Genomic DNA, 14,509 nt, shown 5'->3' on the forward strand with positions numbered 1-14,509 from the left:
CGACGCTCGAGAATGCTGCTGGAATGCGCGGACAACGCCAACGCCAACGCTAATGCCAACGCCAGTGCCAACGCCAATGCCAATACCAATGTCAAAACACAAACCCGCGACTCGCATGGAGATTGCGCGTCGGACTATGAGCTTTTTCGCAGAACGCTTCTCGTTGTTTAGGTCACACAGCTTTGGATCCTCATTCATCAGCTTTCCGATCATCAGCAGTTTCGATGCTGACTCGATGATTTAATAATTGGCTATTGGCTATTGGCCACCGGCATCTCCGAATGCAAGCGCGATACAGAGTTTTAGCGGATTTGGTTCTCGGGGAGTCTCTCGACTGTTAGCTGGACATTCGAAACATTCGAGTCATGCAAAGAACATTGGTTACTGACACGACTGACCACGTTGAAGCAATGTTGAATCGATAAGCGCGCGCTTATGGGCGTACGGCATTTATAAATATAATGTGGATACATGGATTTTGTTACAGGGAAAATAAATCAGAGATAAAACGCGCTGCCAGATATGCCAGATCGGCGTATAGGACAATGCGATTTCGAATAATCGAGTAAGGCTCGGCTGGCAAGAGGCTGCAAGAGGCTTGCAAGAGGCTTGCAAGAGACGTAAAGGCGCGATGTTTGTTGCCTCTTCTTCATCGCGCAAAGTAACTACGAAAAATGCACCATAAGTAGACCTTTCGAAATCGACTTGCTGATCGACTCGGCGCGATTGGATAGCTTCATTGAAAATGGTAGCAAAGATGAGTGGTCATTGGCCGAACGGTTTACCCCCACGTGTGCTCGCAGGCTATATAGAAGACCCCGCGTGGAATTTCATCTTCAGAACTGAGAGTCAGTGTCACGGAAGTTCACCTTGGAGGTAACCAAGTGAGTAACACAATTTCCCCATATTACTTTCGGATTCGCGCCGCGATATTGAGTTCTTTCACTCATTCAGACTAAATTCTAAAATATTATTTTATTAATCAACTTGCCCCGCTACGACGCTTTTAAATCTAGCTTTAGCTTTCTTATATACCAAGTCCGGGATCTAACCACGGGTAATTGTACTAATCTACAATTTTGTAATTGTTTTTAATTTACCACATGATCATGCTTCTTGTGTCACCTCAACCAACATTATATTGTTGTATTCCATCTTCAGATTTCAAGCCACAACTGTATCGCGCGCTCTAGTGATATTTTTATAGCTGCGTGCTAAAGTGTGTTCTCTTTCTTTTTCTTATACAGTATACTTACTCGAATCTGAAATTGAAAGAAAAGGAGAGAACACACACGAATGAAACAGATTTCTTTGGAAATTGTTCATCTTTCGCGAGCAGTGGAAATTCATTTCCATTTCTCTGTCAATCTGTTTGTACGAAGAATTTTTCGATTTTGCTTCTCGAGCGATTATTCATTCTCCGTATTCTTTTTCTACGTGACAAAGTCTGCCACAAGGCAAGTAGACAAGTAGGCAAGGTGCCTCTGACAGGTGCAAAAGGTGCACATAGTTTGAAACTCGTTCGCTGACTTTTCTATTATCGTGATGTGTACCGTTTGCCAAACGGTGCGTCTCACTCCCGTGAGATGAGAGGCTCCCTCGCTGTCAGTTGACGACTGGCTTCTCGTGCGATCTCAATGTTTTTCTTTTTTCTTTTTTCTCTTTTCCTTTTTATCAATCTGTCGTGTTGTGTCATTCCGCTTGCGACAATAAGATTTTTCTTATTGACGAGGTCTAGAGGAATTGGACCAATGACCGCTCTAATTGAATTGATTAGCGCGTTCGTTCGCTCTTCCTGAATGAATGATGCGCGATATTTCAAAGTGTCGATTCAAATAATCCGCTTGTTTAGCTTTCGAAATAGCGCTGAAGAAAGCGCTTCAATTTCATTAATTTACGAATAATAACTGTCGGATTGAAACTTGGAGTCGCTCGAGTTCGCGTCGCGTTTCATAGGTTGCCTCGAATTCGTACTTTTCTCCTTTAGGGATTTTCAGCTTAATTTCCCTGTTCCTCGTGTTGTATACACGGATGATTGAAAAAAGTTGCTAGCGCGGGCGGATCTTTGATTGACGCGGTCGAGGGACCCGGTCTCGGAGTCTCGTCGCCAGTCGCCAGTCGCTTTTCTCCTAGTCGTTGCTTTCCTTCACCGATTTTCTCCTCGGACAACCGGGAAACCGGTCCCCGTCGCCGTCGCCGTCGCCGTCGCCGTCGCCGTCGCCGTCGCCGTCGCGGTCGCACGAACGACGGCAGTAGGTCATGACCGCCTTTTGGAGTAACGGTATCTGTCGGGTTCAACAAACCAGCACCGCCGATCGGGAAGTGGGCTAACGAGCGCGATCGACGTCGAGGCGACCTTAACCACACCGTGGCACACTTTTAGCAGCACCGTTCTTCCTGGCCCGACTCGTCGACGCGAGCACACTTGCGCGTTATCCGTTACGGATTTCCGTTCCGTCTTTCTTTCGCGCGCGATCAAGAATTGAAGACGGCCACGGCCTACTTTGAATCTTTTTGTCGTATGACCTCAACGAGTTTCAAACACCAACAGGATCATCGTTCGACTGACGTTCGACCCTCGACTCAATGTATCGGAATGTATCGGTTGGTCCGTCCGTGTCGGCTGCATTCCGTGGCATACTTTCTTTTGTGAATCATCGTCACACACATTAGTATTTTTCACGTCGGTGTCGGCGTCGCTTCGGATGACAGCGTGCGTCTTCTTCTGTACCTCTCTCTCTCTCTCTCTCTCTCTCTCTCTCTCTCTCTCTCTCTCTCTCTCTCTCTCTCTCTCTCTCTCTCTCTCTCTCTCTCTCTCTCTCTCCTCTCTCTCTCTCTCTCTCTCTCTCTCTCTCTCTCTCTCTCTCTCTCTCTCTCTCTCTCTCTCTCTCGTGGTGTAAACTGTAAAGAGGGGGGACAAGCGGTCAATAATACTAATAAACAATAGATACGTAACCGCTTTTCTTTTGTATTGCAGAATGCGGCACATCCAGTATGCATCGTTATGCTTGATCGCTCTTGTCTTGGGACAAGCAGCGGCATTACCGCAGCATTCCCAATACAATCAGCAATTTCCGCAGCAATATCAGCAACAGGTGAGGGAGGAAAGAAAGTTTGCCGAAAAGCCGAACGCGATGAAGAAGGTAGCGATTGATGACCTCGAGGACATCAGCACCAATTCGATTCAGGTGATTCGCTCGAAATTGCGCTCTTTTCTCGACAAGTGACATTCCATCGTGACAACCGAATCGTTATCGAAGTCGACAATCATCCATATTGATATTGAGTGTCAAGGCACATTACTTAATAATTATAGCGATTACCGATGCAAAAGGAAAATAACAAGAGAAAAAGGAAGGAAGACAAGTCCTGTTTTTCGCTCTTTTCTCTTTTATATATGTGTGTGTGTATATATATAATATATATATATATATATATATATAGTTTCAGTCGATAATCTCATTTTATCCCTTCCTTCTTTCCACCGCGGAAACACCGTGGCGTACACTGATATCGTATACTTTGACATGTCTATCCTAGGAGGGTGGTAGCAGCGGCTTCTCTTGGTCCAATATGCTGGGAATGCTGATGCAGATGTTGCTGGGACAAACCGGAGGTGCGACTGGACCCAGCAAGAATGAAATAGACGACGGCGCGTCAGCGAGCCCGTGGGCTAACTTGTTATCCGTGGGCCTCAGGGTCCTCACAGCGTTACTGGGCGGACCTCAGCAATCGGTGGACGGTATCGATAAAGTGGACAATCAGAGCAGCCCCATGCAGGTAAGTGAAAATAAGCGTGATATGCGTGAGTCGGTACGTTATTTGCCGCTGTATACATTTCGGATGAAAGAGAGAGAGAGAGAGAGAGAGAGAGAGAGAGAGAGAGAGAGAGAGAGAGAGAGAGAGAGAGACGGAATCGATTCTCTTTGCGTTCTTTTCACTTTAATTACATCTATATGTAGCTCTATTGGTACGTAGCACGCAAGTAGATATTCGGAGAGAAACTTCGTGACCTCACGATCAGTGAGAGTAATTCTCGGTCGCGAGAGACACAAAGTGCCGTTTAAAACGTCAAAGTTTGTTTCTATTATAAGGTAAAAAAGTTAGGATCAGGGATCTGCGAGTAGTTATTTGATCGAGCCTCGCAAAATTACCGTCTCGCATTCACAATACACTATTCCGCTATTTCTTCCGAACCATTTTTTAAGCGCTTGCTAGTAAATTCTCTTTTTTTCCATTGTATGTATGTATGTGTGTGTGTGTGTGTGTGTATGTGATATTTAAATTTGTCACTTTGAATTTGTTAATGGATGAGAAAAAGTTTTGTTTAAATTTAGTTAGTATCCACAGACTATATATATATATATATATATATAATAAGTCTGAATTTGAAAATTCATGACTGGGTGACTGCTTATAGTCACGAGCTACCTTGCTACGATAACTAGCGAAGAATGCGTCAAATAATTGTCCCGGTCGCGAGATGAGCCATTATTTTTTCACGCACTTGTGTCACACAATCTTTACGTTTTCTACACAATGTAATTTGCTCGCTTCGCGACCGGAAACTCGCCGACGTTTCACCTCGCTTCTGAAAGAACAATCGAGGCAGTGGGGCTGGAAAGAGGGGCGCGCGCAAGCAAAATTTGTACTCTTACAAAGATACAATTGCAATTTACTTTGCATAAACACACACACACACACACACACACACACATGCACGCACGCACGCATATACATTTGCTCACATTTCCTGTAAATAATTTGTCGAACTTTGGACTTAGCGCACATGGCTGGTGTCGGTTGTTTAGGAAATTTTGACCGCGGTGCTGGGCGTGTTTCTAGGACAGGGCAGAGATCCCGAACAAGTTGCTGTAATGGCGAAAAACGCCTCCGAGGTTAGTACGAGATCGCGAATGAACGAGCAAACGAACAAATCAATTCGACGATAAATCTTCTTTTTCAATTTTCGACTTTTGCTACAGCCTTCGAAAGCGAAATGCGTGCTTTATCTCGTGCGCCTGCTTTTTTCGAGTATATTGGAAGACTGAGCTGGTTTCGCCGACTAGCTATGTAGAATATTCCCACGACAATGTTACTAATCAACTTGCACTTGGTATATAATTGTGTAATATAATTATAATCTCATTGTAATTTGTAGTGATAGATAGATAGATAGATAGATAGATAGATAGATGGAATTAATGGATTACGTGTGTATCTATACCGTTCGATCCTTCTCCCTCTTCTCGAACAAATATTTGGCTCGATGAATAAACTTGCATCTTACATCTCTGCTTATCCCTGTTATCAAGCAGTTCATCAGCATAGTCATCAACCTGCTGGACGCTCTAAAGACGTCATTCTCCCATCGTTCTTTGACAGCTCGCTCGTTAGGAAGACGCGATACCGTTTCCGAGGCTGCGATAGCATCCATCTCTATGCTGAAGGTAAATTGCGATATATCGTTTCTCACTGAAAATCGTCCGCAAGCATAGCCGGTTGTAATTCCAAACTCGTGTCACCAGGGTTATATGAGATCTGTCAAGTCCTTCAGTTACGTAGGCCGCGCCGAGGACGAGGGCCATCGTGGATGTGCCGAAAGAGCTCTTTGCGAAGCCAGCGCCGAGTGCATCGCTGATACGCAAGGCCCGTCGTCGATTTTCTGCCAACTCGGATCGTGAGTGATCTCTCGAAAGAGGCAGAGAGAGAGAGGCAGAGAGAGAGAGAGAGAGAGAGAGAGAGAGAGAGAGAGAGGCAGAGAGAGAGAGAGAGAGAGAGAGGCAGAGAGAGAGAGAGAGAGAGAGAGGCAGAGAGAGAGAGAGAGAGAGAGAGAGAGAGAGAGAGAGAGAGAGAGAGAGAGAGAGCGAGAGCGAGAGCGTTGTTTCCCAAAAAATTGAAAATTGCAAAAGTTGTAATTTTCAAACGGCGTCCTTGTAACGAAGTTACAGCTGACTTTTGATCTTTACGCAGGTACGCGACGAGTTATCTTCTGCAGAGGCAGAGCGGTGTTGGCTTCGAGGCCCTATACGAAGCGGGACGACGCGGTCGCACGGGAGAAGACTGCAGAACCCTCTTCATGGATTGCAACGCCGTATGAACACGTCTAAATTCGCGCGGAAAGTTCCGTCGAGCGTGGTTTCGACTCTGCGAGATTTCGGGATCTTGATCCCAATTGAGCGTTACAATTAGAAACAAGACTCGCGCGATAGATGACGAGTGACGGCGAGAGATATATGAGGAACTTGACTCTGGGCTTACATTTTATGCCGAAATGTTTTAATCGATGAGAACCACTCCAATGATTTTCTATAAGACCTGTTACTGATAAATGTAAAAATATAGAAAGTTACGAATATATCTTGGTTAAGCATGTTCTGGCATCGCGAGTCTTGTTGCTAATTTGATGAGGGAGGGGGATGAGGTCCCGGTGCCTCGGTCGGTCTGGGCCACGCTAGAATGGAAACATTAGCATTTAATCGACGTGACCGCGATGTGACTCGAAGAGCGCGCCGAGCCGAGATTCGCATCGAATCTCGTTGATAGCTCGGCGATCTCACGACTGATTCTTACTTAGACGCTTCTTCAGTCGAGCGGCGAATTCGGCGCACGCGTACGCGCTAATACAGATTCATAATTTCGACGGATCGTGACTGACGTCCCGAACAAACTAAGCGCTCGATGATCCAAATCCTCCTCCGTCCTCCGATCGCTCCTCGTCCCTGACTCATCCTGATCCTCTCCCTTTCTCTCTATGTTCTCTCTAACAATCCCGAAAAAGATTTCGCAGATCCAGGTTTGCGCGACTTTTGGTTATTTGAAATACAATTGCGCCAACTTGAAAGAATCGATATGTATAATTTGCAATGTCTAGTGACATTTTTTGGCTGCCTCATTCATCGCGTTGAGAATTATGAGTCGTCCTCTTCGTATCGATCGTCGAATTTCGCGCTACACGCCACACGCCGATTATACATGAGATTTTGGCATATATTTATTTCTATTTATTTTTCTTTGTGAGCGTATTTTAAATATAGCTGTAGTGTCCGTGGTTGGGGCTCGGCGCGAGTTCCGGTATTCTCCGGTAATTCGAGTATGCGACGACGGTAATATTAAATAATGATAAGCATAGCGACGTTTGAACAATGACAGCGTAAATCTGACTGTCGATACTATTCATTCTCATGATACACAAAATTTGCACGGAGGTTGTTTTTGTATCAATTAATCAGAGATATATCATAATCAAAGAAGATGACAATCAGAGATGAGCATACAAATCAGTTTTGCGTCCATGGCTTCGAAAACTGAGTATGGTATAAGAAGTTGTGTTGACTTTTTTTCTTGGAGTCTTATATTTAACATTTAAGTTCATGTGAAAACGCGTGTACGCACGGTGCACGCTCAAATGTGCACTATACGTGTATACAATTAAGCGTTATCGACAAGAAGATGTTTAGGGAGGAAGACACGCTTAGAACTGTAGGAGAAAAAGGATCGGTGAATTTAATGTGCTCTCGATGAACTTCGTTCAAACATTGCTGTAGTCTTTCGTTTCTTCATAAAGAACCGAGACTGACTTTTAAATAAATTCGGATTTCGAATTCGTAGACGTTGCACTCTTGTTATGTATGTATAAAAAGTGTGAGTGGAATTTGCATATATTTATTTTACTTTGAGATTAAAGAATTTTAAGAATAAAAAAACGCGACCACGAAACTATTGGCGTTTCACGACGGGAGTGATTGAACGAATCTCATTACTGAAAAACCTTCCCTCTTTATTACAATGTACGTGTTGATATCTCAGGATGTTCTATCGCCTCTCTCTCTCTCTCTCTCTCTCTCTCTCTCTCTCTCAGTATTCTCCCTAAATCCGTATTAGCTCTACTGTATATAGATATTATGCATGTATTAGGTACATGGGTGGAATTAACTCTGTTTTTTCTTTCCCACGTTACAATATCCATGTTACTTGTCGCTCACTAGTAGTACATGATGTAGGCCTAAGTTGTATGTACGTATGTGCAGCGTGATTAATACCTTGATAATGATACATCAATAAATGGCCTTATCAGTGTACAGTTTTGTATTTCGTGTGTATACTACATCGTATATATTCTTCTTTCGCTTTCGTGTGCTAGATTGTGCGCCGGAATGAATGACATTCCAAGCACGTCTATAATCCGCAATATATTTCTCATTAGCTAAAGGAATTTGTCTGTCAGATATTATTCCGCATTATGCCGTGATGATGATGATGATGATATAATGATTCGTTATATTCGGGTATATAAGATATTCGAGGTGAGACGTCGAGTTCATCGACGAGTGCGATGAAAATTGACATCGGTTTTCAGGCCGAAGAGTCCACCATTGAACGTTGATGCAACGATAACGGAACGGATGCTGCATATGTGTACCAACGCGCCAACGCGATATTCAGAGCAATTGGAGGGTGCGATGTATGTTCAGGAAGAGACAAAGTTCCGGGTTGCCGTTAACAAGCGTGAAGGCTCCGGGAACCGTGACGGGGAATAGTCATCCAAGCTGACGAGATGACTCTTTCTTATGACGAAACAGTTTCGTACAGAGTCTCGTCGGACGAGGACTCTCAAAATTGACTCGGTATCGCGCAACTTGGCGATTCTCTGTCCGTCTGTCCATTTTTCCTTCTTCCTTTTCTTCGCATCGGAGACAACAAGCGAGGCAAGCAATGTATAAGCAATTTATAATTACATCACCATCGTATTATTTATTATTTCCTTTTGTCTTTATATGTGTGATTTATCTTTACATGCGCAAGTTACATGTGCAAGTGAAGAAAGATACATGTGCTGTTTCTTTTCTCCTTTGTACGTGCACATCTTATCACTCTGTACAATATCATTTTTAATTTGTCTTTATTGATTCGCAAAGAATATTGCTTTTCAGATATTACGCAAAAATGACGTTCAAATCTCTAGTCAATCTTGCAAACTTTGGAAAACCTTCTTACACATCTATCGAACGATATCACAATGAAGGAAGTGGCTACCATTATCACGGATGGCAAAGGTACGATTGATATCGCGATTGGTATCGCTATCAGAATCTCGCAAAACAAGCTTCTGCTTCTTCGTGAATTATCATCTCTCATTGTGTTCATATATTGCAGCAGCTCTTCCAAAGGCAAAGGTGGAAGTGGCGCAGCACTGAGTGCACTGACTTTGCTCGCTTTCTTGTTTCTCATAAACGTCATGCAGGTAATTACTGGTGACACGTGCACATCATTATACATCATTATATATATATAAAAGTTTCCAGGTGAATAGAAGATAAATTTTTAATTAAATAGTGTATAGTGTAATGAATATATATATTCATTATACTATACACTATTTAATTAAAAATTTATCTTCTATTCACCTGGAAACTTTTTGTACTCGCTAACACATTCATTGTTCCTTTCTGGGCGTTTCTTCAGCAATCTCTCCAGGATAACAACTCGACGTCTACCACGACGACTACCGCAGTGTTATTGCGAGATACCGAGTTACCGATAATCTTGGACAATGGAGAGGATAAAGATGTCAAGACGAAGGACGAATTTTTGCGTGTTACAAACGCATATGACTCGAAAACGATGGTAAAGGATCGCATGTAAGGCGAGAATTAACTACTTGGCAATATTGTAGCGTCTCGATAGATATTTTCATCTTTAAATTTCATTTTTTTACTCGAAGAAAATTATTTAATTGTATGTATACACAAATTTAACGACTGTAAAATGATCAATAAACCAAAATTTCAAATGATTCAGACAATTATCAAAACACACATAAACAGTTTATTTTACTTTATTTTCCTCTCTTTCTGAACATGATGAGGTCATTAAACGTATTAACGTCGTCGTTGTCGTCGTCGTCGTCGTTGTCGTCGTCGTCGTCGTCGTCGTCGTCGTCGTCGTCGTCGTCGTCGTCGTCGTCGTCGTCGTCGTCGTCGTCGTCGTCGCCATTTAAACATATTTCAGTACTCGAAAATGTATTTCCGTCCCTATAATTTTATTTACATAACATTAGAAATATTTTAATTTTTACTTCATTTTTCGTCACACACACATTGTCTTACATTGCATTGAAAAATAATCACGAACGATCATGTATTGCTGGGAGAATGGGCGATGTGGCGTTTCCTCGCATGTCAACATATCCGAGAAGTCTCGGATTTTCTTGTCGAACGGCCAGAACGGCTAATTTCCTCGAGTGTATCCGGCAGTTTAAATAAAGTACGTGTACCGAAGCAATGGCGGACGATCTCCATTATAATTGCGGCCATACTTTTCCTTAGTTTCGCCTTTGACGTAAGCATTATGCGGACGATAAATTTCAGACCAATATATTGATTACGTAGTCGACAGCGTCATATGCGAGAATATTCGTAAAAATAAAGTAAAAAAAGTTGAAAAATTAGACAATTGACGGAAAAGCAGACCATCCGCCGTTGCTCCGGGCTTCCCCCCTTCTTTCTCTCTCTCACTCTCTCTCTCTCTCTCTCTCTCTCTCTCTCTCTCTCTCTCTCTCTCTCTCTCTCTCTCTCTCTCTCGTGCTTTCTCTCTCGCGCTTTACGTTCGCCTAGAAAAGATTAGAAAAAGTATCACGGATTTAATATATATCATCGTAAGTGCTCGAATTGTCAGAAGATAGTCGTGAATCTCCTCGATTAGTTTCCGTTAGAAACTAAAAAGGAAATTGCTGCGACTTTCTGCGAGTTGTACTATTTCCTCACGAGAAAAAAAGCGAGTGGAATAGGGGATCCTTGTCGCTCTTTCTAGACTTTTTGTTCTTTTTTCTCCTTTTTGCTCTTTTCTGCGACAGATCGTCGGCAAGATCATATTTTGAAGAAAAATCTTGCGAACGGCTGTCAACTCGGAAATTGTTTCCTAAGCAAAAGAAGAGTATAATTTCCTTCGAATCGAAAGTGAGCGGCGTTTCTGCAAAAGTCGAATAAATTTCTATTCGTTGGCTAAATTATATAAAAATAAAAAAAGATATGAACAACCGAATCATTCAATAGTGCGTAGTAGATTTACTTGCACGAAAATACATCGATCTCTTGCGAAATGCGATTCGCTTTCGATCGAATTTTCGAATTTTATCTGCTTCATCGTAGTATACTAACGCATATAATCGATTACTGCGTTGGACGCATTTCCTTGCAGGGATCGAAGCTGGCATAATTTCGAGTGTCGAGTTGACACAATTTTGTGCAACATCGAAAGTTGGATTTGTGAGAATTGTACTATATTATTTCGATCCCTGCACGTTCATTGTGTAGATACAAGTTTTTCATCATGTGTGTGTGTGTGTGTGTGTGTATTTATTTATTTATATTTCATATTAATATACTCTGAAAATTCGTTTATCTAAACATCAAAATCTAAAAGAAAGAAAATTATCTTGCGTGAGACGTTTAGTTTAGATGCAAATTGCATCGATGATGTACCGCGAGATCGTTGAAACCATATGAAACATGCGCACGTCCCTTTTCTTTCGTCGAAAGTAGGAGGAAAGGGAAAAGAGATTGGCACGTTTGATTAATTCGCGGATAATTATTTCGCTTATAGGTCTATTAATCAATTATTTCGCTTTTCAACTTGATTACTTTCTGTCCGGGTGGGATGCGAAAGAATATGAAGAGAACGGGAGATAAGGGCAGAGGGGAGCAGAGTAAAAGCTCGATTCGTCAGGGAATCAATTTCACTCAATTCCAACACGCGATGAACCGACGAGATTTCTTTCCATTACGCCGAGCGAGTATCGCAACACTATAATGATAAAATATTGTTTTTAATTTTAATTAAAAATTACAGGGACACACGAGTCTTCTTCAAAGATATAGTCGGCCATAACATATGTACTTTCAATTATATTAGAAATCCGGTTGACACGATTAATGATAACTGCTACACATTAAATGCAATTGCCAATTTTTACCTCTGATCGCTCAACGTAACGGAAAGTGACGGGATAACATTCTATCACTACCCGAATCACTATTTTCACTATTTGAGACACTTTGAACACGGTACATAGTAGTTTTCTCCCTCATATTGTACAAGTATAGAAAACATGGCCAGGAGGACAGAAGATAGAATGCAATCATTGAGCAGAAATGATCATTATCGATCAGGTATCAAAGTCGATCGATGACTCGATTCTAACACACGTTACGGACGAAGTCCATGGACTGAAAAAAAAAAAAGAGACAAAAAAGAGATAGAAAGAAGAGAGAGAGAGAGAGAGAGAGAGAGAGAGAGAGAGAGAGAGAGAGAAACAGTGCGATCGTGTGGACGAAACTGCAATTTTGCTTACAAATGCAACGTGGATTTCGATGTGTCTGACCCCTTTCAAGGTTCGTCCCCAACATGGTCCGAGTGATAAAGACTTCCGACGCCGAGAATAATTAGATTACTCTTTTTCGATTCAACGAGCACTTAGTCATCAGTTTAATGCGACCGGACTGCGAGCAGTATGATTTTTATCGGTGACGAAGATTTCTCGATTAGTTTGCCATTAATTAACTCGGTTCAGATACCTTTGGCCATGTGAATTGTAACGCCCGCAGTTTCGAATCAAGATAAAGATAAAATATGAGAGAAGAGGAAAGAAAACCCCTCCCCCAAATGTTTTGCAGATTTTTAAGTCGCTCTATATATCCATGAGATGGTCTGGACTCGACGATGTCACGTAAATAACAAAATTTAGGAGGTACTCAAAGAACTAAATGAATCGGTACAAAGCTTTTGAACAATCTCGCGGTATATCATCCCATTGTCACAATCACTCCGCTCTTTTCAAGAGGAAAAGGGTCAAACAGTCGTATGCGTCATGGAGCCGTTTGTCTAGGCGAGACCGAAGTAACCCTTTCGCAGACGCTCGATTATCTTTGGTACGTTTCAGGAGGTAGATAATATAGAATTCTCACAATCTCGCATGAGTTCGACCGATGGAACACGTTCCGTATTGCGCACGACGCCTCGTAAGCTCGTATCTCGTTGGCTCTCTGGAAATTTGCGACTTGGAAGTGAACGACGAAGATAATCATTCCCTCGCAAAACAGAAAAGTCAGTGAATTCGCGAATGAATGGTGGCTCGCCAATTAGGAAAGCGAGAAACAGTGTGACAGAAGTGACAGAAGAGCATTCTACGAGCGACAGTCTGAGAGATTCGTGCACATCCGTTACGTGCGTGACGGTAACGTTAGACAGATAGATTCGACCGATCGCACTTGAAGTTTTGATCGAAGGAGCTATCGTAATCCAAGCTGAAAATTCCACAAGTGACAATATATATATATATATATATATATATATATATATATATATGTGTGTGTGTGTGTGTGTGTGTGTATGTTTAAATCTACAAATAATAAAATACTATACATGTAATTGTATGTACACCTTTGTAATTATCGTTAAATATCGATCGCGCAAACATAATTATATAAACACATTAAAAATGATATTCAATATTCAGTTTATCTCTTTCATCGAAACTTTCCGTTATTCGTCGTTATTACAATGGTTGTGATCAAAAATAACCATGACAATTATAACTGATTGTATGATAGCAAAATATCGCGATTACAACATTATATTAATATTTAATTATAATAAGTGTCACGATTACTCCAATCGATCCCGACTACACGATGACTATGAGAACTTTGTTGTATAGCGCTATGTGAACGCGCGTAACTCCTTATTATCCTAATAAATCTAGCTGATTAAAGCTTATCGCACGCGAATAATTAATACGCAGCATTCGCTGGCAAACTGTAATGCGTTTGTCTGGTCCAAGGAATGTGTACAATAATATCGGCGGGACCAGTCAGTTGACCCTCGCGTTACATTTGAATATTTTGTGTCGTAGAATATCTTTTTTTATATAAATACTATCTCTCTCTCTCTCTCTCTCTCTCTCTCTCTCTCTCTCTCTCTCTCTCTCTCTCTCTCTCTCTCTCTCTCTCTCTCTCTCGTACAGATTCGAAGAACAATCGATTAATAAATCATCGCACTAGCCGATCGTAACGACCGATCGCCCGGCTCAACATTGAATAAATTTCTTAACGCATATAAGATCTACGTGCTCACGGAGAAATATACCCATGAATCTCTACGTTTATCTACATGATATGAAGCTTGGAAAACACGCACGCTCGCCGTCCGAACGTCACGAGGCTTCGCCTCGTAATCGATGTACAATACAACATTTGACAAAATAATGTTTGCTCTATTTTTGCTGTACGTTTCTTCGTATTTTGTTATTACGACACGGTTAACGCAGCGGTTTGTCGTGACGTTCGAGTGTTTCGCCGACATTTCAATGATGCGACGCGAAGCGAGGCACACACGCACGCACATACGCACGCACGTACGCACGCACGCACGCGCACGCACGCACGCACGCGCACGCTCGCGCACGCACGCACGCACACGCACACGCACACGCACACACACACACACACAC

The 14,509-nt window shown here is 42.2% G+C and overlaps 2 protein-coding genes across 4 annotated transcripts; both read left to right on the top strand.

Moving 5' to 3' along the window:
• The first annotated feature begins 855 nt into the window (after positions 1–855).
• On the top strand, positions 856–7,117 carry LOC105187852 (uncharacterized). 2 transcript variants are annotated; one of them, XM_011148940.3, is made up of 7 exons: positions 856–884; positions 2,978–3,188; positions 3,541–3,780; positions 4,812–4,898; positions 5,319–5,450; positions 5,529–5,680; positions 5,974–7,117. In XM_011148940.3, the coding sequence occupies exons 2-7, from the start codon at positions 2,979–2,981 to the stop codon at positions 6,098–6,100; spliced, it is 948 nt and encodes a 315-aa protein (XP_011147242.1). In that variant the 5' UTR covers positions 856–884; position 2,978; the 3' UTR covers positions 6,101–7,117. The 2 variants fall into 2 exon arrangements, with proteins under 2 accessions (XP_011147242.1, XP_011147243.1); XM_011148941.3 differs by lacking the exon at positions 4,812–4,898 and having other exon boundaries at positions 5,316–5,450.
• Positions 7,118–7,304: 187 nt separating this feature from the next.
• LOC105187853 (hypothetical protein) lies at positions 7,305–10,283 on the top strand. Of its 2 annotated transcripts, XM_011148945.3 has the most exons (3): positions 7,305–9,056; positions 9,157–9,244; positions 9,466–10,283. In XM_011148945.3, the coding sequence occupies exons 1-3, from the start codon at positions 8,947–8,949 to the stop codon at positions 9,643–9,645; spliced, it is 378 nt and encodes a 125-aa protein (XP_011147247.1). In that variant the 5' UTR covers positions 7,305–8,946; the 3' UTR covers positions 9,646–10,283. The 2 variants fall into 2 exon arrangements, with proteins under 2 accessions (XP_011147247.1, XP_011147246.1); XM_011148944.3 differs by having other exon boundaries at positions 7,305–9,244; positions 9,466–10,276.
• The last annotated feature ends 4,226 nt before the right edge of the window (positions 10,284–14,509 follow it).

Source organism: Harpegnathos saltator, unplaced genomic scaffold (assembly GCF_003227715.2).
Source record: "Harpegnathos saltator strain DR-91 unplaced genomic scaffold, Hsal_v8.6 scaffold58, whole genome shotgun sequence".
Classification (NCBI taxonomy): Eukaryota; Metazoa; Arthropoda; class Insecta; order Hymenoptera; family Formicidae; genus Harpegnathos; species Harpegnathos saltator.

Excerpts from the sequence above, each read along its gene's own strand:
- LOC105187852 (XM_011148940.3), top strand. The coding sequence starts at position 2,979 with ATGCGGCACATCCAGTATGCATCGTTATGCTTGATCGCTCTTGTCTTG. Across the intron at positions 3,781-4,811 it reads ATCAGAGCAGCCCCATGCAG|GAAATTTTGACCGCGGTGCT; the intron begins GTAAGTGAAAAT and ends TCGGTTGTTTAG. Across the intron at positions 4,899-5,318 it reads TGGCGAAAAACGCCTCCGAG|TTCATCAGCATAGTCATCAA; the intron begins GTTAGTACGAGA and ends GTTATCAAGCAG.
- LOC105187853 (XM_011148944.3), top strand. The coding sequence starts at position 9,020 with ATGAAGGAAGTGGCTACCATTATCACGGATGGCAAAGGTACGATTGAT. Across the intron at positions 9,245-9,465 it reads TTCTCATAAACGTCATGCAG|CAATCTCTCCAGGATAACAA; the intron begins GTAATTACTGGT and ends GCGTTTCTTCAG.